The sequence below is a fragment of the Hyperolius riggenbachi genome, chromosome 2 (assembly GCF_040937935.1).
Source record: "Hyperolius riggenbachi isolate aHypRig1 chromosome 2, aHypRig1.pri, whole genome shotgun sequence".
NCBI lineage: Eukaryota > Metazoa > Chordata > Amphibia > Anura > Hyperoliidae > Hyperolius > Hyperolius riggenbachi.
This window is the reverse complement of record NC_090647.1, coordinates 250,593,186-250,619,351: the sequence shown is the minus strand read 5'-3', so window position 1 is coordinate 250,619,351 and position 26,166 is coordinate 250,593,186. Positions and strand designations below refer to the sequence as shown.

The 26,166-nt window shown below is 42.1% G+C and overlaps 1 protein-coding gene across 3 annotated transcripts in view; it reads left to right on the top strand.

Moving 5' to 3' along the window:
- Nucleotides 1–26,166, top strand: part of NUP88 (nucleoporin 88) — a 58,044-nt gene that overhangs the window by 17,106 nt on the left and 14,772 nt on the right. For 2 of the 3 annotated variants that reach the window (XM_068268494.1, XM_068268493.1), the window contains exons 5-14: nucleotides 1,053–1,223; nucleotides 2,345–2,531; nucleotides 5,174–5,324; nucleotides 5,416–5,514; nucleotides 5,609–5,699; nucleotides 9,905–10,009; nucleotides 12,400–12,558; nucleotides 20,274–20,399; nucleotides 20,540–20,605; nucleotides 22,383–22,463. In XM_068268494.1, the coding sequence (XP_068124595.1) occupies nucleotides 1,053–1,223; nucleotides 2,345–2,531; nucleotides 5,174–5,324; nucleotides 5,416–5,514; nucleotides 5,609–5,699; nucleotides 9,905–10,009; nucleotides 12,400–12,558; nucleotides 20,274–20,399; nucleotides 20,540–20,605; nucleotides 22,383–22,463 (1,236 nt within the window). The remainder of the gene's footprint in view (nucleotides 1–1,052; nucleotides 1,224–2,344; nucleotides 2,532–5,173; nucleotides 5,325–5,415; nucleotides 5,515–5,608; nucleotides 5,700–9,904; nucleotides 10,010–12,399; nucleotides 12,559–20,273; nucleotides 20,400–20,539; nucleotides 20,606–22,382; nucleotides 22,464–26,166) is intronic. The other variant, XM_068268495.1, reaches the window with a different exon arrangement.

Genomic DNA, 26,166 nt, shown 5'->3' with positions numbered 1-26,166 from the left:
AGGCAGAGAGGGGCACGCAGTAATAGTAATTGTCGCAGACTGTCCCCCGCAAGGTAGAGAGCGACTGGATGGTCGGAGCGATCTGATCCATTGTTGTATAGCAAAAATCGTGTACAGAATCGAAAACTCAATTTCTGACAAAAATCGTGCAACTCAATCTTTTCCTGAAATCGTTCAGGCCTACTTCCCACTGTCCTCTCTTCCTTTCCAGGAGGCGGTGCTCCTATGGCCAGGCAGTGCACAGCCCCGGCTCTGTACCTTCCTCAAACCTGCAGCGCTTTCCTCCTTCCTTGAGTGGGGGCTAGGGGCAGGGCATTGTTGCAGCAGGAGGGGGGATTGAAACAGCTGATCTCCTGTGGCTTGAAAGATGCTATGTTGTAGGAGATTTAATTAATCTGGGTGATGACTGGCTCCCTGGTGCTGCTACAAGTGACTCCAGCAGTACCAGGAGAATCCTGATTGGCTAGACAGGCGGGTGCCAGGGCAGCCAAGGATTATCATGACTGTTTATGCGCCTGACTGGGCCTCTGCTCTGCCGTAAAAAACATGTGCCTGCACATCGCTGGCCCGCTCACGTCTGCCCTGATATCCCCCCCCCCCTTTTATAATGCTGCCAAGCGCTAGGCAACCCCTGGCTGGGCCCCCATCAGGCTGGTCGAGGGGACTGCGAAGGTTATAGTTACACCCCTGATACCAGTGTATAATCTCACTAATTTTATGCAAAGATAGACAATTTGGTGCCTAATATTTAATGACTTCGGAAATTAAATCCTGACCTTGGTGCTTGCAGACATTCAACTTTTTAATGGTGTTTATCGTTAATTATTTCCCTTAAACATTAACTTTAATTGACTTCCCCAGATTTGACCTAGGACTATGAATGATGTATGACTTATGGTAAGGATTAGATTATGAGCTCCTCTGAGGGTACAGTTAGTGACAAAGCTATATACTCTGTATATCAATAATACATAAATAACATGTATTTATTTGCCATTTATAGCAAAGCTGTCTTTACTAACTTGAATGACAGAGATATCTTGTGGTTTCAGAAAATCTTACAAAGCATCTCTTGGTGAAACAGCTGTTGCCTGTGACTTTGGTCCCTTGGTTGCACTTTCTAAAGGAAATGCGTTTCAGGGAAAAGGAGAGGTGGCATATCCCCTGTACATACTTTATGAAAATGGAGAAACTTTTGTTATGTACATCAATCTTCAAAACAGGTAAACCTGTCTTTACCTTTTCCATTACTAATTATACATTAGAGACTTATGTCCTTTCGGGTAACCTTAATAACAGCCATATTTATTTATTTATTTTTTTGCTGCTTTTATAAATTGGCCCTTGTAAAAAAAAAAAATAAAAAAATCCACCAGTGTATTTATTTTTGTAGGGGCAGTGTGGGCTCCTGGTTATGCCTGTTTATTCCCAGGCCATTGGGAGAGGGATGAGGTTTTATTCACTGATGATGTGCTGATGGTACAGATGACCACTATTGACTCCCATAGAGGATTTGTGAGTGACTTGCTAGTGACATTCTTTTAACTTGGATGTCAGTTGCCCATGAAATAGGGATTTTACTTATTTAATATAAATCAAAACTGAGCATGTCAGCAACCATCACCCACAGTCACTTCTTAAAATAATACCTACAGGCCTTTTTTTTTTTTTTTTTTTTTTTTTTTATAATGAGGATTGAGGGTGTTCTGTATTAATCACAGATTCCGAAAATATTTGCAGGAATTATATATTCTGTGAATGGCATAAAAACAGGTAGTAGAATCTGTATGTAAGGAGCCTTTTAGGGCCTTTTTCCACTAGCCTGCGATTTGCGATTTGCTTCTGATCGCAAATCGCAAGGTACATTAAACTAATGGAAACTGCAGCAGCAATTTCCATTAGTGCGATCCGATTGCGAAGCGATTTTGGTCAAAGCGCAATCGTCGTCCTGCCGCGTTTTGTATGCGATTGAGCTGGACTATAATGAGTATAGTAGCTCAATCGCAATCGCATGGTGGAAATTGAAACGCGATTGCGATCGCAATTGCAATCGCAATCGCGATCGCATTTTATAGTGGAAAAGGGCTCTTTCTCCTGCAGAATAAACTGCTGTCAGGGTCAGTGCATCCAAACTACCTTTACCATCCTCAGACACTTGCTCAAGTGCGATCCAGGGCGCACTACTAACTTGGAGCTCGTAATTTACAGTTACTCATCACAAGTAGTACACTATGAGTGTGATCACTCCTATAGAGTGCCATACACCGCTTTTTACTTGCATGTTCCTACAGTTCTAAATAGTGTTGTCTGGCAATGTGGCAATCCCAAATTTATTTTTTTTTAGCAGCAAAAGTGTTGGCAAACTCCTGGGCCCACTTCCGATGCACCCAGCTGCAGACGATAACTACGGCTATGATGCTTGTGCAGTGCTATGCTTACCCTGTATACCCAACATCCTTGTTATAGCCACTGAATCTGGGCTGTTGTATCACTGCATGGTGTTAGAGGGTGAAGAAGATGATGAACAAACAGTAAGTGGAAATGCAGTGGATCTCATAACTGCTGTCTTCTAGATACATTTTGTACCATTGTTAACTTACCACTGGTAGAAATATTTGGGAAAAATTCTGATTTGTTTAGAACATCTGCTTGTCTTTTGTCAGTACTGATTGGCTAACTGAATTCTGCCATTATAGGTAGTGTAAAAACATTGAAGTATTGCCAAGAAAGCCACACAAACAAAACTAGAACATGCAAACTTTTGGTAGTGGTGTTAGAATAAACATCAGAGTTCAAATTACATTTAGCAGAACTAGACAAGTATTGTGAAGGTTCCCATCTATCCAGGTCATAGTATATACGGTATAAAGGCAGGGCTGTGGAGTTGGAGTCGGAGTCGTGGAGTCGGAGTCGGGCAATTTTGGGTGCCTGGAGTCAGAGTCGGGAAAAAATGCACCGACTCCGACTCCTAATGAATTTGTAACTGTAATTAAAATAGAAAATATGATAATGTTCTATTTCTCAGATAATAGTCATTAAAAATAATGTATATATACAGTATATATACAGTAATAGCTGTGCTTAGTCCACAAAAATGAAATAAACCAATCAAAATTAGTTACTTGTGCTGCTTCAATAAAGCAGTCCCCGTATTTTTAAGGTCAGATATACATATCTGATTGTGACTGTATATATGATGTGTACACAGGAATCTCTTATATATACTAAATAACATCTATGCTGTAAGTATAAAGCCTGATGTGTAGCCGTGTCACTAATAGAGATGGTCAATGAGATGGAAATAATTCTGCACTGATGCTGATTTATGCAAATGTATGCACTCCCTTTGCTGATGAAATTAAATAAATTGATATGTTAAAATTTGGTTTGGTGACTACAAATTAAAGGGTACCTGAGACGGATGAAAAGTAAAGTTTTATACATACCTGGGGCTTCCTCCAGCCCCCTTCAGGCTAATCAGTCCCTCGCTGTCCTCCACCACCCGGATCTTCTGCCATGAGTCCTGGTAGTTCAGCCAGTCAGCGCTGTCCGGCCGCATGCCGCTCCCACAGCCAGGAACATTCTGCACCTGCGCAATACTGCTGCACAGGTGTAGTATGCTCCTGGCGGCGGAGTGTGTGCATGCGCACTACGCCCGACTGGCTCAAGTACCTGGACTCATAGCAGAAGATCCAGGTGGTGGAGGAGGACAACGAGGGACTGATTATCCTGAAGGCGGCTGGAGGAAGCCCCAGGTATGTATAAAACTTTAATTTTATCTGTCTCAGGTTTACTTTGTTACACAGTAGTACTATACTCTACATATGCACTCTCTACAGAGCTGCAGGGAATCCACTGAGAATGCTGTGCACATTGAACACAGAGGTGTTGTCTATCACCCATAAACCTTGTTCAGATTGTACATGAAGAATGTGTAATAGAGGAAGAATCTCCTCATTCCCCTGCAGTGTACCTGCACATCACTCTTACATGTACCCACAGTTACATTGCCTAGGGCCTGATAGATGTTCTTTGTTCCGGCCTGTACCTTTTACAAGTACTCTTACCAAGGACTAGTTTTAGTCTAAATGGAATAAATATAGTAGTCTACATATCCTTCTCACTTCAGTTGTCTTGTAAAATTCCTAAGGCTGCGTCCACACTAGGTCCGGAAACGTATCCGTGGCTGCGTTTTTCAAACCTGATGAAAAACGAAGTCCCGGATACTAATGTTTAAAATAGCAGCCAGCCTCACCCAAGTAAAAAACGGATCCGTCTGCGTTTGCGGGGATCCGTTTTCAAAACCTGAACGGAAGGTCCGGACCTGCTGCATTTTCACGCAACGGATCAGGACCACGGATACACGCAGGGGTAGTAAAAACAATGAGAAAACGCATCTCCAGCTCCACAGGCAAAAAACGGATGTGAAAACGGATAGCCTGAGCTTTATGATTGGCCCAAAAAATCCTCCCACTCCTTCCTAATGATAGAGACGTTTTCTGTCAGGGAAAAACCTGAACGGAAACTGATACAAAACTGATGCACTTTCATCAGTTTGCAGTACGGTGGGTACTTCCCCTAATCTTCCCCGGATCCGGACTGCAGTGTCCGTCCTGCAACGTGTCTAGTGTGGACCTAGCCTAAGCGTTGGCAGTTAAGAGACAAATTTCATGTTACATACTTTTAATCAACAAAATTGTAATATGCAAATTAGAGGAGTCTGAGTCGGTGGAATCCTAAACTGAGGAGTCGGAGTCGGTGGATTTTTGGACCGACTCCACAGCCCTGTATAAAGGTTAACTTCAGCTGGCCGCAGTTTTTTTTTTTTTTTTTTTATCTTATAATAAATTGACTGTAGAAAGTTTGAGCACCCGCTCAGAACATCACCTTCGTATCTGGTGGGTGAGAAGTAGATGATCAATTATATGCAAATAATCCAATATACATATTTGATGTAGATTGTAAGCAACTTGTTATTGGACCGATCCAATGCACTTCTTTTTGATTGGATCAACAAACTTTTGAGGAGGGTTTGGATAGAGGTAAATGCTGAAAGGTATAGCTGAATATCTTACTGGTTTCATGCATGTAATCTTGCTTTCATTTAGTTGTATTGGGTAATGGCTGTCTTTGCGTGTATTCTAGTAGTCTTACCCTAATTCCTTTTTTGCAGTTTCATAAGGCCTGGAGCGCAGACAGTGAGCCCATTCCCTCTTTGCATGTTTTTGAATGCGTCGAACTGGAGCTAGCTTTGAAGATAACAGCAACAGAAGATGAAGGCACTCTAGATTTAGACTTCTCATGTCCTATTAAACTTCACAGAGGCAAGACTACTTTCTATTAATGTAATATAGAGGTAGTTTGATAACATAATGCATGCCTTTACTTAACTAATGGACTACTTGTGATTTTCAGACCCGATCTGCCCAGCAAGATATCATTGCACACACATGGCAGGTGTTCACAGTGTAGGCCTGACCTGGCTCAGTAAGCTGGACAATTTTCTTGCTGCAGGTATATTCTAATCCTAATACTATACTATTATGCTAGACATTTTAGTCCCCATTTTATGTATTTGATGTTGCTAACCTCATGCAATTGTTTGCAGGTGAGGAAGACAAAGATAGTTTGCCGGAACTGGCAACAGAACAAAAGTGCCTAGTGGAACATATCCTGTGTACTAAGCCCCTGCCATGCAGGTAATTGCACTTATCCTACCACTGAAGTTATTCCTAAATCACTTTAAATCACTTTTTTTTTCTTAGGATAAGTTGTAGCATAGCTGCATCTGTCAGTCTCATTTTTTTGGGTTGTAGACTATCTTTTAAACAAAACCTGAAGTAGTTTTATCTCCATTTAAAGAATGAAGTTTCCTGGATTTCATACTGGTGTAAAAGTTAGTCTGCATAAGGTGCCTGCAGGTTTACAATCTGCAGACTGTTCTAGACCTGTGTTGTCAACTCATTCCATTGGTTTCTGATGCATATGAATTACTGATCTTGTGTTCATAATTAGCTGCTCACCATATCGCTAAAGTCCTGGTGAGATGCTACATGCAGGAGACTTGGGCGCAGGATACAGCCGGTATATGGCTGATCCTGCTGCTGCACAAGTTCCTGGCCGTGTTAAATACTATTCCCCCTCCAGGCCGCCATGGATGGTGGGGAATGAAATAATTTGGCTTCCAGCAATTGCTGGAAGCCGAATTAATTTGTTTTAAAAGTAACTTCAGCTCCGTCTTCTGATGACGCCGAAGTTACTCCCTGTGCGCTGCTATAGCCGTACTTCCTATTATGGCCTATATTGGCGCCGGCTGCGCCCAAGTCTCATGTGTTCTCATTACGAGTAGCTTTTTTATATCTGGGCTCTGAAACGCTAAACCCTATATGAAAGGACCAGGCTAGACAAAAAGTATCTGGCCTAAACGGCTGCCGGTACAGACAAACTGGTGTCCATACAGAGGGTTTTGACTCCCCACCTCACTCTGCATTGTGTCTGTATAATGCTGCTTGTTCGTTGGCCTTACTTTTAAATAACTAATAAAAGTTATATTGTAATTGTGCGTTTAGGGGGAAAAAAGTTATTTTGTGACTACTATTGTGATTTAAATCCCCTGAGTGCTTGTTTCTAGTTTAAGTTATATAATGTTGGTAACAGTGGCAAGGGCCATGGGAAAAACCTCTTCCCACTTTCTTGCGTCATACAATAACATTTGTAAAGCGCTTTTCTCCCATAGGATTCAAAGCACATTGATGTCTCAGATCAATACAGGGTTTGCAGGCTGCACCATTTTACAAAGGAAATGGGCATAAATGTCAAACTAAACAGGTGGCTTTTCAGTTTGGACCTAAATGCTACCAGGGATGGAGATGTCTTGTTTGGCTGTGACAGAACGTTCCGAAGTGTAGGGGCAGCATGACAGAAGGTTCTATCCAAAAGTTTTGAGGTGGACTCTGGGATGACCAAGTTATTAGATCCTTTTGACCTAAAATTGTGGGGGGGTGATGCAGTTGCAACAAATACTTCAGCTATCCAAGGCCCAGACTGTATAGTTTTTAGATTTCTCTATTTTCGCGATCGAAATTGCGGCCGCAGCAATTTCGATCGCGAAAACTAAAAGGTGTAGGGCGGCGGTTTATATATCATTCGAAAGAGGAGAAAGAGAGCTTTAAAATGATATGCATCTTTCCATAGTTTCTGCACTGCTCGGAGTCCCTTTAAACAGAATTATCCATTTTATCGGTAGCCAGGGGAGTAAGCAGAGGGTTGGTCTAATGTGGCAATGGCCAGGGTTGGCTGGTTAACGTCCTTTAGCTAAGACTTTTTTAGTGCATTGAGGGCTAGGCTAGCGTTCAACCAGGGTCATGAGACGATCAGGGCAGATTTACCAAGGGGCAGAGAGTCATTGCTTGCCTACCCCAACCCATTGTTTAGTCTCGTAGTGTCTATGCCCGTAGATTATTGCCATAAGTACAGCAGCAAGGCAGGACTGTGGAGTCCTAGTCAAGGAGTCTGAGTCGGGGCAATTTTTGGGTACCTGGAGTCGGAGTCGGGAGAAAATGCACCGGCTCCGACTCCTAATGAATTTAAACTGTAAATAAAGTAGAAAATGCTCTTTCTCAAGTAATAGTCATCATAAAGAATTTATAAATACAGTAATAGCTGTGCTTAGCCCACAAAAATGAAATAAACCAATCAAAAAATTGTTACTTGTGCTGCTTCAATAAAACAGTCCCCCTATTTTTAAAGTCAGATATACATATCTGATTGTGACTACAGTATATATGTGTACACAGGAATCTCATATATATATATATATAAATATATACGAAATAACATCTATGCTGTAAGAATAAAGCCTGATGTGTAGCTGTGTCACTAATAGAGATGGTCAATGAGATGGAAATAATTCTGCGCTGGTGCTGGTTTATGCAAATTTATGCACTCCCTTTGCTTATGAAATCAATTTTGATATGTTGTTAAAATTTGGTTTGATGACTACGAATTAAAGGGTACCTGAGACGGATGAAAAGAAAAGTGTTTTTTTAATTTTTTTTATTTTATACATTCCTGGGGCTTCCTCCAGCCCCCTTCATGCTAATCCAGTCGCTGTCCTCCTCCGCCTCCTTAATTTTATGCTAGGAGTCCCTGTTATTCAGCCAGTCAGCGCAGTTCGGCCGTGTGCCGCTCCCACAGCCAGGAACATTCTGCACCCGCGCAATAGTGCTGCGCAGGTGTAATACGCTCCCAGCAGTGCAGTGTGTGCATGCGCACTACGCCCGACTGGCTCAAGTACTTGGACCCATAGCAGAAGATCAGCGAGGGACTGATTAGTCTGAAGGGGGCTGTAGGAAGCCCCATGTATGTATAAAACTTTAATTTCATCTGTCTCAGGTTTACTTTGTTGCACAGTAATACTATACTCTACATATGCACTCCCCACAGAGCTGCATGGAATCCACTGAAAATGTTGTGCACATTGAACACAGAGGTGTTGTCTATTACCCAGAAACCTGTTTCAGATTGTGCATGAAGAATGTGTAATAGAGGAAGAATAGCCTCATTCTCCTGCAGAGTACCTGCACATCACTCTTACATGTACCCACAGTTACATTGCCTAGGGCCTGATAGATGTTCTTTGTTCCTGTCTTCTACAAGTACTCTACCAAGGACTAGTTTTAGTCTATGACTAAAGTATTAGAGGCAGAAGATCAGCCGGCCAGCCAGGTAACTGGTATTGTTTAAAAGGGAATAAATATGGCAGCCTCCTTATCCTTCTCACTTCAGTTGTATTTTAAAACTCCTAAGGCCCCGTTCACACTGCACGCGTTTCCAGTCGCGTTTTGGAAACGCGTGCAGGTGGCCGACACGCACGACATCAGACATTGCATAGAGTGCAATGTCTGATGTTCACACTGCATGCGTTCCGGACCTGTGCGGTCCGGGAACGCATGCTGCACGCATTTTTTGTAAAAACGCGTGGCTGTCCCATTCACTTTCAGTGAATGGGATCAGCCACGCAACGCACAGAGACGCACATGATGTGCGTTCCTGTGCGTTGTGTTCTGAACGGAACGCGCCTGCGTTCTGTGATGTGAACGGGTAAGAGATGCATTTTATGTTACATACTTTCAATCAACAAATTTGTAATTTGCAGATTAGAAGAGTCGGAGTCTAGGAGTCTAAATAGGATTTGTCTATGGGGTCTCAGTGGTCTCCCCTTCCAGATAGATCTATTGAAGATTATCTGCACTCTTTTAAGAAAAGATGTGGGTGTAAACGCTGTCAGGGGCTGGAAAAGAGTGTAGGCATGGAACCATGTTCATCATTATGACTGAGATCCTGCCCATCCAAGAAAAGTGAGGGTACTGCTATTTTTTAAGATTTGTGCTTGGGGTATCTGGAGGGCTGGAAAGTTTGTTTGGAAGACCTCATTGATGTCAGCTGCTGTTTTACTTTCCAGCTAGGTTATGTAATCTCTACTCCACTTGAATGAAAAGTGGGGTAGAGAGCTGGTTGTGCATTTCAGTGGTCATAGTAACATTTAAGGCTACATATTTGTCGAAAATTTAGTTTGTGGTGGGAAGGTTTAAGGGTCAGGCGCCACAGGATGATGGAGGGTTAAGGGTTAGGCACCAGCATTTGGAGAAAAAGGCACCACTGGGAGGGGGCATCAGTAGGAGGGTTCTGTGTGAGAGTAGGCTTAGAAGATTACAGATATTTTAACTATTGCAAGTAAATGGTAGAATATTGGTCATTATACCGATATTCTACTAGTGACAATCCTCTGCTTTCTATTTCACATGTATGTAAGGACAGTACAAATCAACAAATCAGTCTGAGTTTGTATCGAGTGAAGACGCTTATTTTTTTTTTTTTTCTTTTCCCTCTCTTTATCCTCCAGGCTTCCGGCTCCCATTCAAGGATTTTGGATCATTTCTGATCTTTCTCTTGGGACAGCTATGATATGTATCACTAGTGAATTTGAGTGCATCACCCGACCATTGGTGTATGTATATTTCATTTAAATATGATAAAACTAGATAAGTGCACTTTGCAGACTCTGTATCATTTTATACTGTGATTTACTAAGCCACACACACCCACGCACCCACCCACCATGGGGGATATATTTCTATGGTGATGAGGGAAAATCAAGAAATCCTCTAATCTCTAACCAGAGAAAATGAATTCTCATAGAGGTACATACTGAACAAAGAATTCCCTTTTAATAAAACAACTGTAACATGTTAAAACTAAAATCAAAACGTGGCTATTGTGACATCAGAAAAAAAAAAAAATTCTTAACCAGTTCCAAAAAGTTCCAAAAGGTAACAGTAATTGGATGCCTGGTATTTGAACAAACACTGTCAGTCGCAGTGCACTGTACCAACTAAATAATTGTTCACAGCATCAGCAGCTATAAAATTACATAGTTTATGATGATGCAGTGTTTAGCCGATAACACTGCATCTGTAATAATCAACATTCAATATTTATCAATGTTTAAATGTATCCAAATCGGCAGCAAAGTAATAAAGTGTTTTGTTCAGAAAGATATAATATTCACAAAAGATGTTTATCCCAAGGACATTTATAAAGATCCGTACACACGCCGGACTGGAGGCAACGACTGGTTCGTCGTCACCTCCTGCTGGGTGGGCGTTCCAGCGATAGTCCGGCATGTGTACAGTCTGTCGGCGCCAGGGCTGTGGAGTCGGAGTCGTGGAGTCGGGCAATTTTGGGTGCCTGGAGTCGGAGTCGGGAAAAAATGCACCGACTCCTAATGAATTTGTAACTGTAATTAAAATAGAAAATATGATAATGTTCTATTTCTCAGATAATAGTCATTAAAAATAATGTATATATACAGTATATATACAGTAATAGCTGTGCTTAGTCCACAAAAATGAAATAAACCAATCAAAATTAGTTACTTGTGCTGCTTCAATAAAGCAGTCCCCGTATTTTTAAGGTCAGATATACATATCTGATTGTGACTGTATATATGATGTGTACACAGGAATCTCTTATATATACTAAATAACATCTATGCTGTAAGAATAAAGCCTGATGTGTAGCTGTGTCACTAATAGAGATGGTCAACGAGATGGAAATAATTCTGCATTGATGCTGATTTATGCAAATGTATGCACTCCCTTTGCTGATGAAATCAAATAATTTGATATGTTATTAAAATTTGGTTTGGTGACTACAAATTAAAGAGTAACTGAGACGGATGAAAAGTAAAGTTTTATACATACCTGGGGCTTCCTCCAGCCCCCTTCAGGCTAATCAGTGCCTCGCTGTCCTCCACCACCCGGATCTTCTGCTATGAGTCCTGGTAATTCAGCCAGTCAGCGCTGTCCGGCCGCATGCCGCTCCCACAGCCAGGAACATTCTGCACCTGCGCAATAGTGCTGCACAGGTGTAGTATGCTCCTGGCGGCGGAGTGTGTGCATGCGCACTACACCTGACTGGCTCAAGTACCTGGACTCATAGCAGAAGATCCAGGTGGTGGAGGAGGACAACGAGGGACTGATTATCCTGAAGGCGGCTGGAGGAAGCCCCAGGTATGTATAAAACTTTAATTTCATCTGTCTCAGGTTTACTTTGTTACACAGTAGTACTATACTCTACATATGCACTCCCCACAGAGCTGCAGGGAATCCTCATTCCCCTGCAGAGTACCTGCACATCATTCATCATGCAGAGTACCTGCACATCATTCTTACATGTACCCACACTTACATTGCCTAGGGCCTGATAGATGTTCTTTGTTCCGGTTTGTACCTTTTACATGTACTCTTACCAAGGACTAGTTTTAGTCTAAAGGGAATAAATATAGTAGTCTACATATCCTTCTCACTTCAGTTGTCTTGTAAAATTCCTAAGCGTTGGCAGTTAAGAGACGAATTTCATGTTACATACTTTTAATCAACAAAATTGTAATATGCAAATTAGAGGAGTCGGAGTCGTGGAGTCAGAGTCGGAGTCGGTGGAATCCTAAACTGAGGAGTCGGAGTCGGTGGATTTTTGGACCGACTCCACAGCCCTGGTCGGCGCACTGATACGGCTGTTTCTGAGCGATCCGCCAGGCGGATCGCTCAAACAGCCGTATTAGTCTGCAGACAGACTGTACACACGCCGGACTGTCGCTGGAACGCCCACCCAGCGGGAGGTGATGACGAACCCGTCGTTGCCTCCAGTCCGGCGTGTGTACGGACCTTAAATGTATGTTTTGCAGGAAGTGGTTAGACAATGCTATACAAAAACATTATGGAAAATTGATGGCCTAAGACACGCAGCTACCTATTGGGTTTGTGCTAATGTTTCTTCTAATTCTTTATGCTGAAATTTGTTGTTGTTTTTTTTTTGTTTTTTTTCTTTGTTTTGCAGAACAACTCTCCGTCAGCCTTCACCCCCACTGATATGTCCTCAGGTAGAGCACAGTGTTTCAGAGTCTATACCCCATGTCCTGGCAGATGTGAAGGGGTCCTTTGAAAACCATATCCGAGGCATTCTGAGCCATAACACTGCTAACCCTTCCTTACTGAAGTAAGTGCAGATATTCTGTTCTAGTACTTTTGGTAGGTTTATTTGTTTTGAGATTAAAGAATGACAGAAGTTTGTTTATATGCAATCCGTGTCTTGACAATATATTTTTTTAAATGGGAAAGCCTTTATTAAAAAAAAAGTCACAAAAATCATTATGGGGAAAAACCTTAAAGCGCTGCATACATTAATATAATCGGACACCTATTAGGGTTACAGAGATAAAGCATACGTTTGTAAAGCAGATATAGCTTACTCAGTATAGCCAGTCAAATCAAATTGCCATATAAGTCTGAGTCATAGGGACCATAGACTATAAACCCAGCGGATCTTTAACCATATCAAAATCAAGAATGTCCCTGGTGTCTAACCATAGCCCCCAAATCTTATCAAATTGAGAGTGGGGTTTCCGGTGGAGATTAACCAGTTTTCCCATTTTTATTTTTTTATTTTTTTTTTATTTATTTATTTATTGAGCTAAGTGAGTCTAAGCCACAATTTTAGAGTGGGGAACTTCCAGTGAAGAATAACTTTTCTGGCATGAAAAAGAGCCCTAGCGACTGCCATCTGAGTACAGCGATGTAAATCTTCAGTGTAAAGCATCCCAGAATGCAATTCAGTTTATCTCTGACAATATGAATAGTTGGATAGAATACAGTAAATGTAAAACCTGAGACCAGGATTGGAACAATTTAGGGCAGTGTCATAGCGTATGAACCAAAGTACCTAGTGTATCTGGGGCAAAAGGGGTCTGATGTCAGACTTCATGAATTATGAATCTGACAACTGTTGTTTACACAAATGCATAAAGGTATTAAGTTACAGTTGTCTCGCAGAAATAAGTCTATAGCAAAAGCCTGTGCAGTCTTGGGGGGGGGCATTCATAAATAATTTCAGCTTATGTGTGGGCATTCAATTTCAGGTTGCATTTTATTAGGAAGACAGTTGGAAAATGAGCATCTCTTAAAATTTTTATTTAGACATTGCTGACATCTGCAGTACTTACAAGGTCATGCTGCTAACTGTTTACCAGAGGGGTTTACAGTCTAAAGGTGGCCATACACTGGTCGATTTGCCATCAGATTCGACCAACAGATAGATCCCTCCTTGATCGAATCTGATCAGAGAGGGATCGTATGGCCACCTGTACTGCAAACAGATTGTGAACCGATTTCAGCCTGAAACCGTTCACAATCTTTGGTGGTGGTGGTGGTGCTGCCGCCGCTCCCTGCCCCGCATACATTACCTGCTCCGCCGGCGCGAGTCCCCTGGACAACGCTGCTCCGTCTCCGCGCTGGTCTGGTCTCCGGCATGCTTCACTTCTTCCTGCCCGGCAGGAAGTTTAAACAGTAGAGGGCGCTCTACTGTTTAAACTTCGTGCAGGAAGAAGTGAAGCATGCCGAAGACCAGACCAGCGCGGAGACGGAGCAGTGGAAACAGCGGGACTTGCGCCGGCGGAGCAGGTAATGTATACCTGCTGTATTGCGTCGGGCATTCGAACGCCGCTATCGACGCACTCCTGACCCGCCGGCGCTCGAAAAAAATCTTCTGCACGGATGGATCGACGGGAGTCAACGGGAACTATGGATTTTGGACGGAAATCCATCGTTCTGTCAGCGGTGTGCGCGGCGATTTCACAGCCGTTTCGATCACTGTGATCGTAACGGCTGTGTATCGGCGGGAAAATCGTTAGGTGTATGGGCCCCTTAACCACTTGCCGACCGCCTCCAGCCGATGGGCGGCGGCAAAGACTGGGCCTAAACGACCACAATACGCCCATCGGCGGAGGTGGCGGCAGGCATGGTTATGCGGCGATCGCGTCATTCATGACGCGATCAGCCGCGTCATTCGTGGCGTGATCAGCCGCCGGCGACTGGCTCCGCCCCCTCGCACTGTAACCCGCCGGCCGTTCGGAAGCGCCGGCGGGTTACTAGCACCCGGATCGCTGCACGTACAGTGTATAAAAGGCTTTGTAATGTATACAAAGCCTTTTACACTGGCTGCCTCCTGCCGTGGTGGTCCCAGTGTCCGAGGGACCACCAGGGCAGGCTGCAGCCACCCTAGTCTGCACCCAAGCACACTGATTCCCCCCCCCCCCCCTGCCCCCTGATCGCCTACAGCACCCCTCAGACCCCCCCCTTGCCCACCCCCCAGACCACTTTTAGCACCCAATCACCCCCCTAATCACCCATCAATCACTTTCTGTCAACGCTAATTTTTTTTTTTTTAACCCTAAACTGCCCCCTGCTCCCTCCTGATTCCCCCCCTCCCCCCGTGTACTAAATGCATCTATCCCCCCTGATCACCTGCCAATCACCTGTCAATCACCCATTAATCACCCCCTGTCACTGCCACCCATCAATCAGCCCCTAACCTGCCCCTTGCGGGCAATCTGATCACCCACCCACACCGACATCAGATCACCTCCCAAGTGCAGTGTTTACAGCTGTTCTCTACCCTAAACACCCACTAATTGTCCATCAATCACCCCCTATCACCACCTTTCACTGTTACCCATCAGATCAGACCCTAATCTGCCCCTAGGGCACTTAATCACCCGCCCCACGCGCTCAGATTGCCCTCAGACCCCCCCTTATCAGTTTGCCAGTGCAATATTTACATCTGTTCTTCCCTGTAATAACCCACTGATCACCTGTCAATCGCCCATCAATCACCCCCTGTCACTGCCACCCATCAATCACCCCCTGTCACTGCCACCCATCAATCAGCCTATAACTTGCCCCTTGCGGGCAATCTGATCACCCACCCACACCATCAGATTGCCCCAGTCCTACCCTCAGATCACCTCCAAAGTGCATTGTTTACATCTGTTCTGCCATCTAATCACCCACTGATCACCCATCAATCAGCCCCTGTCACTGCTACCCATCAGATTAGACCCCTATCTGCCCCTAGGGCACCCAATCACCCGCCCACACCCTCAGAACGCCCTCAGACCCCAGCCCTGATCACCTCGCCAGTGCATTGCTTGCATCTATTTCCCCCCTCTAATCACACCTTGAGACACCCATCAATCACCACCTGTCACCCCCTAGCACACCTACCCATCAGATCAGGCCCTAATTTGCCCCGTGTGGGCTCTTGATCACTCGGCCAAACCCTCAGACTCCCCTCAGACCCCTTCCGATCACCTCCCCAGTGCATTGATTGCATCTATTTTCCCCTCTAACCACCCCCTGAGACACCCATCAATCACCTCCTGTCACCCCCCTAGCACTCCTATCCATCAGATCAGGCCCAATACAACCTGTCATCTAAGGGGCCACCCTGCTTTTGACCGGTTCCACAAAATTTGCCCCCTCATAGACCACCTGTCATCAAAATTTGCAGATGCTTATACCCCTGAACAGTCATTTTGAGAAATTTGGTTTCCAGACTACTCACGGTTTTGGGCCCGTAAAATGCCAGGGCAGTATAGAAACCCCACAAGTGACCCCATTTTAGAAAAAAGACACCCCAAGGTATTCTGTTAGGTGTATGACAAGTTCATAGAAGAACTAGCGGAAATTGATTTGTATTGTTTTTTTCACAAAGTGTCATTTTTCACTAACTTGTGACAAAAAATAAAATCTTCTATGAACTCACCATACACCTAACGGAATACCTTGGGGTGTCTTCTTTCCAAAATGGGGGTCACTTGTGGGGTTCCTATACTGCCCTGGAATTTTAGGGGCCCTAAACCGTGAGGAGTAGTCTAGAAAACAAATGCCTCAAAATGACCTGTGAATAGGACGTTGGGCCCCTTAGCGCACCCTGGCTGCAAAAAAGTGTCACACGTGGTATCGCCGTACTCAGGAGAAGTAGTATAATGTGTTTTGTGGTGTATTTTTACACATACCCATGCTGGGTGGGAGAAATCTCTCTGTAAATGGACAATTGTGTGTAAAAAAAAAAAAAAAAAAAAAAAGTCATTTACAGAGATATTTCTCCCACCCAGCATGGTTATATGTAAAAATACACCACAAAACACTTTATACTACTTCTCCTGAGTACGGCGGTACCACGTGTGGCACTTTTTTACACCCTAACTGCGCTAAGGGGCCCAAAGTCCAATGAGTACCTTTAGGATTTCACGGGTCATTTTGCGACATTTGGTTTCAAGACTTCTCCTCACGGTTTAGGGCCCCTAAAATGCCAGGGCAGTATAGGAACCCCACAAATGACCCCATTTTAGAAAGAAGACACCCAAAGGTATTCCGTTAGGAGTATGGTGAGTTCATAGAAGATTTTATTTTTTGTCACAAGTTAGCGGAAAATGACACTTTGTGAAAAAACACAATTAAAATCAATTTCCGCTAACTTGTGACAAAAAAAAAAAAAAAAAAATCTTCTATGAACTCACCATACTCCTAACGGAATACCTTGGGGTGTCTTCTTTCTAAAATGGGGTCACTTGTGGGGTTCCTATACTGTCCTGGCATTTTAGGGGCCCTAAACCGTGAGGAGTAGTCTTGAAACCAAATGTCGCAAAATGACCTGTGAAATCCTAAAGGTACTCATTGGACTTTGGGCCCCTTAGCGCAGTTAGGGTGCAAAAAAGTGCCACACATGTGGTACCGCCGTACTCAGGAGAAGTAGCATAATGTGTTTTGGGGTGTATTTTTACACATACCCATGCTGAGTGGGAGAAATATCTCTGTAAATGTATAATTGTGTGTGTAAAAAAAAAAAAAAAAAAATAATTGTAATTTACAGGGAGATATTTCTCCCACCCAGCATGGGTATGTGTAAAAATACACCCCAAAACACATTATACTACTTCTCCTGAGTACGGCAATACCACATGTGTGGCACTTTTTGCAGCCTAACTGCGCTAAGGGGTCCAAAGTCCAATGAACATCTTAGGCTTTACAGGGGTGCTTACAATTAGGCACCCCCCAAAATGCCAGGACTGTGAACACACCCCACAAATTACCCCATCTTGGAAAGTAGACACTTCAAGGTATTCAGAGAGGAGCATAGTGAGTCCGTGGCAGATTTAATTTTTTTTTTGTCGCAAGTTAGAAGAAATGGAAACTTTTTTTTTTTTTGTCACAAAGTGTCATTTTCCGCTAACTTGTGACAAAAAATAAAATCTTCTATGAACTCACCATGCCTCTCACTGAATACTTTGGGATGTCTTCTTTTCCAAAATGGGGTCATTTGGGGGGTATTTATACTATCCTGGAATTTTAGCACCTCATGAAACATGACAGGTACTCAGAAAAGGCAGAGATGCTTCAAAATGGGAAAATTCACTTTTGGCACCATAGTTCGTAAACGCTATAACTTTTACCCAAACCAATAAATATACACTGAATGTTTTTTTTTATCTTATCAAAGACATGTAGCAGAATAACTTTCGCGCTCAAATGTATAGGACATTTTACTTTATTTGAAAAATGTCAGCACAGAAAGTTAGTCATTTTTTTGACAAAATTCATGTCTTTTTTGATGAATATAATAAAAAGTAAAACTCGCAGCAGCAATCAAATAGCACCAAAAGAAAGCTGTATTAGTAACAAGAAAAGGAGGTAAAATTCATTTAGGTGGTAGGTTGTATGACCGAGCAATAAACCGTGAAAGCTGCAGTGGTCTGAATGGAAAAAAAGGCTCTGGTCCTTAAGGGGCGAAAAGACTGTGGTCCTCAAGTGGTTAATCATTACCACAGCCAGTCCAATATCCCTACAGAGACTTCTCTTCAGGTTTTGGGAGAGAACTTATCAGTGTGTTTTTAGGATGTGGCAGAAACTGGAATGCCTAGAGAAAAACCTAGCAAACCTAATCAACCATTATATGATCTATAGAAAACTGCCACAAGGTGGCTCCAGACCACCTTTAAACTCAAAGAATCGAGATCTTTTCATTATGTATTTGATCGTCGTTTGATTAGGGTGCTTATTTTGTGATCAAAAATAGCCTCTGATTGATTAAAGGTGGAAAAATGGAACAAAAATCGACCCTAGTGTATGGGCAAAAAATCTATTCATGTTCGATCGATTAAGTTATTTTGAATTGATTCTAAGATTAGATTGGTCAATTTATTCTCCTATAATCGACTAGTGTATGGCCAGCATTAAAGTAATAGAGACAGAGCATCAGCACAGAAGTCAGGCAGCTAGCATTGTTTGTAAGAGAATGAAGATGGCAGCCTCCATATTCTTCTTCTTGTTCTCTTTAAGAAAGTACAATAAGGGTATAAGAGGCGCCCTGGTGTGATATAAAAGCATCTAAAAGCAGTTTAAAACTGGGAAATAAATTTGAGGTAGCTTACTACCTCAAATTTTATTTCCCGTTTTAAACTGCTTTTAGATGCTTTTATATCACACCAGGGCGCCTCTTATACCCTTATTGTGCAATCCTACCCCCTTACCTCATCCGTCTGAGGGGTGGAGACAGACCACGGTGAACATCTGTCCCCTTTTACCAAGGAGAGCGACTGCATCCAGGTCCCTAGGGACCACCCCGAGTGGAGTCGGGTTTGTTGTCTCCACCTGCTTCCTGTGGTCAGTTGCCCCTCTGCAACCCACCTTTGTGAGTAGTGTCTTACTCTTATTACGTTCAATTGTTTTTGACGTATTACACCATTGGGCTTCCAATTTTGTCTCTGTATCTTCTCACTAGAGGGTGTTTTTGACACCCACATCTCACTACGTCTGCATCGACTTTGTCCTTGACATTTTTAGATGTAATCTCTCCAGTGGGATAAAGGATTTTTCAGTTATAAAGATTTGGACATACCTTATCCACATACTGTGCAGGATTGAAACTTGATTCTCTGTAGCTTTTTCCTAAAAGTTGCACAGTTTATACTAGATGTGTGGAAAATAAAGACTCTAGACACTGTGGCCTAAATTCACGGAGCATTATCAAACGTTTATCAAACACTTTATCAAACGTTTGATAATTTACCTCATGGGTAAAATCTCATTTCAAATTCACTAAGGTGTTATATATTTATCGAATGTTTTACCGATAAAACGTTCAACAAATATATAACACCTTAGTGAATTCAAAATGAGATTTTACCCATGAGGTAAATTATCAAACGTTTGATAAAGTGTTTGATAAACGTTTGATAATGCTCCGTGAATTGAGGCCTGTGTATGCAAATCTAAGTCTCTTAAGATGGCCAAACACTTATAGATTTCCAGCAAATGTTCCAAGACGATTGATTCCTTTCTGAAAAGAATTCATTTAGAAGGAATCCATTCCTACCATACACTGCACATCAATTTCCTATAAATCCCAGCAGGGAATCTATTGAAAATCGATCAAACTGCAGAGTTGCACTGTTTGATGTAGTGCAAAGCTACAGGTCATCCATCTGCCAATGCTCTTGCCCCTGATTTGTTTTAAATTTTCCATGCTGTCTATTTTCAACCAATATTTTATTTATTTTTTTGGTGTCAAAATCGATAAAAAAAAATCAATCAATCTGACATTTTGGAGAATAGATTCCCAGCAGATGAATCAAATCTGCAAGGAACTGAAAGAAGATCCATGTGTATGGCTACCTGTAGTCTATTGAAAGAAATGTATAACCTTGGTAGACTTTGAAAACTAGCCAGTTTGTGGCAGATATGTCTGAATTGACATTTACAAGCAGGTAACTTTCCATTGGTAGAAGTCTTCTGTTACTTCTTGGTTAGGTCTAACATTTGTCTCAACACTGAGACAAACACAACATAACCATGTCCAATTCTTACTTTTTATAGGTCATCAAACAAGGATTCTTCTCCTCCACCTGAGGAATGTCTGCAGTTACTGAGTAGAGCAATTCAGGTGTACCGAGAGGAGTATGTGCTCAAACAGGATCTGGCAAGGGAAGAGATCCAAAGACGGTGATTACTAGTTGTTTTTTTTTTTTTTTTTTAGAGCTTGCTAAATCTATTTTATACTATGATTAGCTAAACGCCATCTCTTTGGATTAAAAAACTTGGATACTGATGGAGAATTTTGCATTGGCAAAATTTTTGTTTAGAGTGAAGTTACTAATGGTACAGAAAGAGAAACAGATGGAGGATTTGCGCCACTGTAAAGAAGATCGGTAAGTTATTTTCTATGTTGAGCACTAATGTATTGTCACAATGTTGCATTCACTTGTATCATAGTGCTTTGAACAAACAGAAACCTGATAAGGCTGAACTGTTATAAAAAAAATCAAGCTACAGGCATCGATGGATGTTGCAGATTAGCATGTCTTTCCACAAGTGAAAGGTGTTAAATCTAGCAGCAGTTAACTTTTTTTGCTGCTTGGATCATAGTCTGTCATTTAATTTTTGTCAGATAGCTTTAACATGTTTGCTCACATTTTCTGCTCATTTGTATACCATATATAGTTAAAAATGCAATTTTTCTGGTCCTATCGGCAGTGCTGTCTCAGCCCACCTCCACCAGTCCTCTGATAAAGCAGTGTGTGCTCAATGTGTATGCTGGAAAGGCATTAGTATAGCTACCATTCCTTACCCAGTCTCCGGGCCTTTTGAGTTCAGCAGGCTGTTGAGTGAAGAGAAATGTTAAAGAAGACCTCTAGGCCAATTCACCTGAATTCCTAAGGACACGGATAAATTGCAGCCTTGCTAGATTCTCTTAAAGGGAAGGTCCAAGCAAAATAAAAAAAATGAGTTTCACTTACCTGGGACTTCTACCAGCCCCATGCAGCAATCCTGTGCCCTCGTAGTCACTCACTGCTGCTCCAATCCCCCGCTGGCAGCTTGCCGGCCTCGGAGGTTGGCGGGCCGCATTGCGTACATTTTTACGCATTCCCGCTAGTGCAGGAACATTAACACATACATTTTTACGCATTACTGGTTCAATGCGTAAAAAATGTATGTGTTAATGTTCCTGCACTAGCGGGAATGCGTAAAAATGTACGCAATGCGGCCCGCCGACCTCCGAGGTTGGCAAGCTGCCAGCGGGGGACTGGACAAGCAGTGAGTGACTACGAGGGCACAGGATTGCTGCATGGGGCTGGTAGAAGCCCCAGGTAAGTGAAACTCATTTTTTTTATTTTGCTTGGACCTTCCTTTTAACCCTCTGCTCTCTTAGGCCTGGAACCCACTGAAAACCGCAAACGCAAAACGCAACCGCTAGCGTTTTGTCTGAGCGGTTTGCAAGCGGATTCATGCACGTTTTTGGTCGTGTTTTGCAACATTGTATTTTTTTCCCCAGCGGGTGCCTAGCGTTTTGCGTTTTTATCCTGATTGGTCCTGTGAATTATTTTTCATTTTGTTAGTGTGCTGAACCGCAAAATGCTAGCAAAACCGCTCAGTTTAGGTTTTGCTGAGCGTTTCCGCTAGCAGTTCAATACTTTACATTGAAGCGCTAACGCTCCCAAAATGCTGCATGTCCTGCGTTTGCGTTTCTGAGAAACGCAAACGCTCCTGTGGAAGTTGCCCCATCCATTAACATTAGCCCAGCGTTTTGGCAAACTGCTAGCGTATCGCAGTGCTGCCAAAACGCTGCCAAAAGCGCTCCTGTGGGTTCCAGCCCTTATGGAGCTTTTGTGTTCTGCAGCTGTTGCTGATGAATCTGACTAATGTTAATTTGGCAGGAACGTTCCTGGCGAGACAGCTAATTTCAGCTCAAAGCTGCGTCGATGATTTAGGCCCCAGAATAGCGTGCTCAGTGACAGTAATCAGACTAATTCTTATTGCTACAGAGGAGGCTTCTTTGCAGACGGCAGTGGCAGACTTGTGTGACTTTTTTTTTCTTGAGATAGTCATCATTTTATTTACTATTGTAATTCTGGGGGTTTAATGGGAAACCTAAATTAATTGTCTGGAATTGTGTGGGGCTATATAACAATATTTTTACATTTTTAGACAAAGCCTTAAAGAAACAGCTGAACGCCTTGCTGAGAAATATGAAGAGGCTAAAGACAAACAGGAAGCTCTTATCAACAGGTTGGTATAAAAGACAACTTTGATATACAGGTTGCATATCTATGTATAGTTTATTGTAGGCAGGTTCTGTTCTGTAAATATGGTTGCATTTGGAAGAATATAATATTGTTTAGAATGTAGAAGTAGCGCTCAGTCCGTGAGTATCGAATGCTAGGTACACACAATGCAATTTTCTGACAGATTTACTGTCAGAACGATTTATTTCCAACAAGTCTGATCTGATTTCCGATTTTCTGTTCTCTTCTATGAAAAATCGATCGGAAATCAGATCAGACATGTTGGAAATAATCGATCTGACAGTAAAACTGTCAGAAAATTGCATTGTGTGTACCATGCATGTCTTTCACTTGTTTTTGTATAGAAAGCTGTGATTCTAGTGAACATGTATAATAGTGAACTACACTATTTTATTTGCCCACTAAAAAAAAAAAAGTTATGGAATTTAAAAGAGAATAGATATATTGTTACATCAGGGACTTAGCTTTTTATATATGCATGCCATGAAGGTGTATTGTTTTGCAAATTAGGGCTAATGAGAACACCGATGCACCTTTATTGCCAAATAAAATATTGTCGCTATAATACCCCTTTTCCACTAGAGTTTTTCTGATACTCCTGAGATGTTTCCAATGGAGGATCTTGGGCTTTTTGAGGTTTCATCCCACCCTCCTCATTTTAAGTGCGATTATATTAACCACTTGAGGACCTAGGGCTTTCTACCCCTTAAGGACCGGCCACTTTTTTTCCATTCAGACCACTGCAGCTTTCACGGTTTTTTGCTCGCTCATACAACCTACCACCTAAATGAATTTTGGCTCCTTTTCTTGTCACTAATAAAGCATTCTTTTGGTGCTATTTGATTGCTCCTGCGATTTTTACTTTTTATTATATTCAGCAAAAAAGACATGAATTTTGGCAAAAAAATGATTTTTTTTGACTTTCTGTGCTGACAGTTTTCAAATAAAGTAAAATTTCTGTATACATGCAGCGCGAAAAATGTGGACAAACATGTTTTTGATTAAAAAAAACCCATTCAGTGTAATATTTATTGGTTTGGGTAAAAGTTATAGCGTTTACAAACTATGGTGCAAAAAGTGAATTTTCCCATTTTCAAGCATCTCTGACTTTTCTGACCCTCTGTCATGTTTCATGAGGGGCTAGAATTCCAGGATAGTATAAATACCCCCCAAATGACCCCATTTTGGAAAGAAGACATCCCAAAGTATTCACTGAGAGGCATAGTGAGTTCATAGAAGATATTATTTTTTGTCACAAGTAAGCGGAAAATGACACTTTGTGAAAAAAAAAAAAAAAAAAAAGTTTCCATTTCTTCTAACTTGCGACAAAAAAAAATGAAATCTGCCACGGACTCACCATGCCCCTCTCTGAATACCTTGAAGGGTCTACTTTCCAAAATGGGGTCATTTGTGGGGTGTGTTTACTGTCCTGACATTTTGGGGGGTGCTAAATTGTAAGCACCCCTGTAAAGCCTAAAGGTGCTCATTGGACTTTGGACCCCTTAGCGCAGTTAGGCTGCAAAAAAGTGCCACACATGTGGTATTGCCGTACTCAGGAGAAGTAGTATAATGTGTTTTGGGGTGTATTTTTACACATACCCATGCTGGGTGGGAGAAATATCTCTGTAAATGACAATTTGTTAATTTTTTTTACACACAATTGTCCATTTACAGAGATCTTTCTCCCACTCAGCATGGGTATGTGTAAAAATACACCACAAAACACATTATACTACTTCTCCTGAGTACGGCGATACCACATGTGTGGCACTTTTTTGCACCCTAACTGCGCTAAAGGGCCCAAAGTCCAATGAGTACCTTTAGAATTTCACAGGTCATTTTGAGAAATTACGTTTTAAGACTACTCTTTACGGTTTAGGGCCCCTAAAATGCCAGGGCAGTATAGGAACCCCACAAATGACCCCATTTTAGAAAGACACCCCAAGGTATTCCGTTAGGAGTATGGTGAGTTCATAGAAGATTTTATTTTTTGTCAAAAGTTAGCGGAAAATGACACTTTGTGAAAAAACACAATTAAAATCAATTTCCGCTAACTTTTGACAAAAAATAAAATCTTCTATGAACTCACCATACGCCTAACGGAATACCTTGGGGTGTCTTCTTTCTAAAATGGGGTCATTTGTGGGGTTCCTATACTGCCCTGGCATTTTAGGGGCCCTAAACCGTGAGGAGTAGTCTTGAAACGAAATTTCTCAAAATGACCTGTGAAATTCTAAAGGTACTCATTGGACTTTGGGCCCTTTAGCGCAGTTAGGGTGCAAAAAAGTGCCACACATGTGGTATCGCCATACTCGGGAGAAGTAGTACAATGTGTTTTGGGGTGTATTTTTACACATACCCATGCTGGGTGGGAGAAATACCTCTGTAAATGGACAATTGTGTATAAAAAAATCAAAAGATTGTCATTTACAGAGGTATTTCTCCCACCCAGCATGGGTATGTGTAAAAATACACCCCAAAACACATTATACTACTTCTCCCGAGTACGGCGATACCACATGTGTGGCACTTTTTTGCACCCTAACTGCACTAAGGGGCCCAAAGTCCAATGAGTACCTTTAGGATTTCACAGGTCATTTTTGTTTCAAGACTACTCCTCACGGTTTAGGGCCCCTAAAATGCCAGGGCAGTATAGGAACCCCACTAATGACCCCATTTTAGAAAGAAGACACCCCAAGGTATTCCGTTAGGAGTATGGTGAGTTCATAGAAGTTTTTATTTTTTTGTCACAAGTTAGCGGAAATTGATTTTAATAGTTTTTTTTCACAAAGTGTCATTTTCCGCTAACTTGTGACAAAAAATAAAATCTTCTATGAACTCACCATACTCCGTATGGAATACCTTTGGGTGTCTTCTTTCTAGAATGGGGTCATTTGTGGGGTTCCTATACTGCCCTGGCATTTTAGGGGCCCTAAACCGTGAGGAGTAGTCTTGAAACCAAATGTCGCAAAATGACCTGTGAAATCCTAAAGGTACTCATTGGACTTTGGGCCCCTTAGCATACTTATGGTGTAAAAAAGTGCCACACATGTGGTACCGCCGTACTCAGGAGAAGTAGTATAATGCGTTTTGGGGTGTATTTTTACACATACCCATGCTAAGTGGGAGAAATATCTCTGTAAATGACAATTGTTTGATTTTTTTACACACAATTGTCCATTTACATAGAAATTTCTCCCATCCAGCATGGGTATGTGTAAAAATACACCCCAAAACACATTATACTACTTTTCCTGAGTACGGCGGTACCACATGTGTGACAATTTTTTGCAGCCTAGGTGCGCTAAGGGGCCCAACGTCCTATTCACAGGTCATTTTGAAGCATTTGTTTTCTAGACTACTCCTCGCGGTTTAGGGCCCCTAAAATGCCAGGGCAGTATAGGAACCCCACAAGTGACCCCATTTTAGAAAGAAGACACCCCAAGGTATTCCGTTAGGTGTATGGCGAGTTCATAGAAGATTTTATTTTTTGTCACAAGTTAGTGAAAAATGACACTTTGTGAAAAAAAAACAATAAAAATTAATTTCCGCTAACTTTTGACAAAAAATAAAATCTTCTATGAACTCGTCATACACCTAACAGAATACCTTGGGGTGTCTTTTTTTCTAAAATGGGGTCACTTGTGGGGTTCCTATACCGCCCTGGCATTTTACAGGCCCAAAAC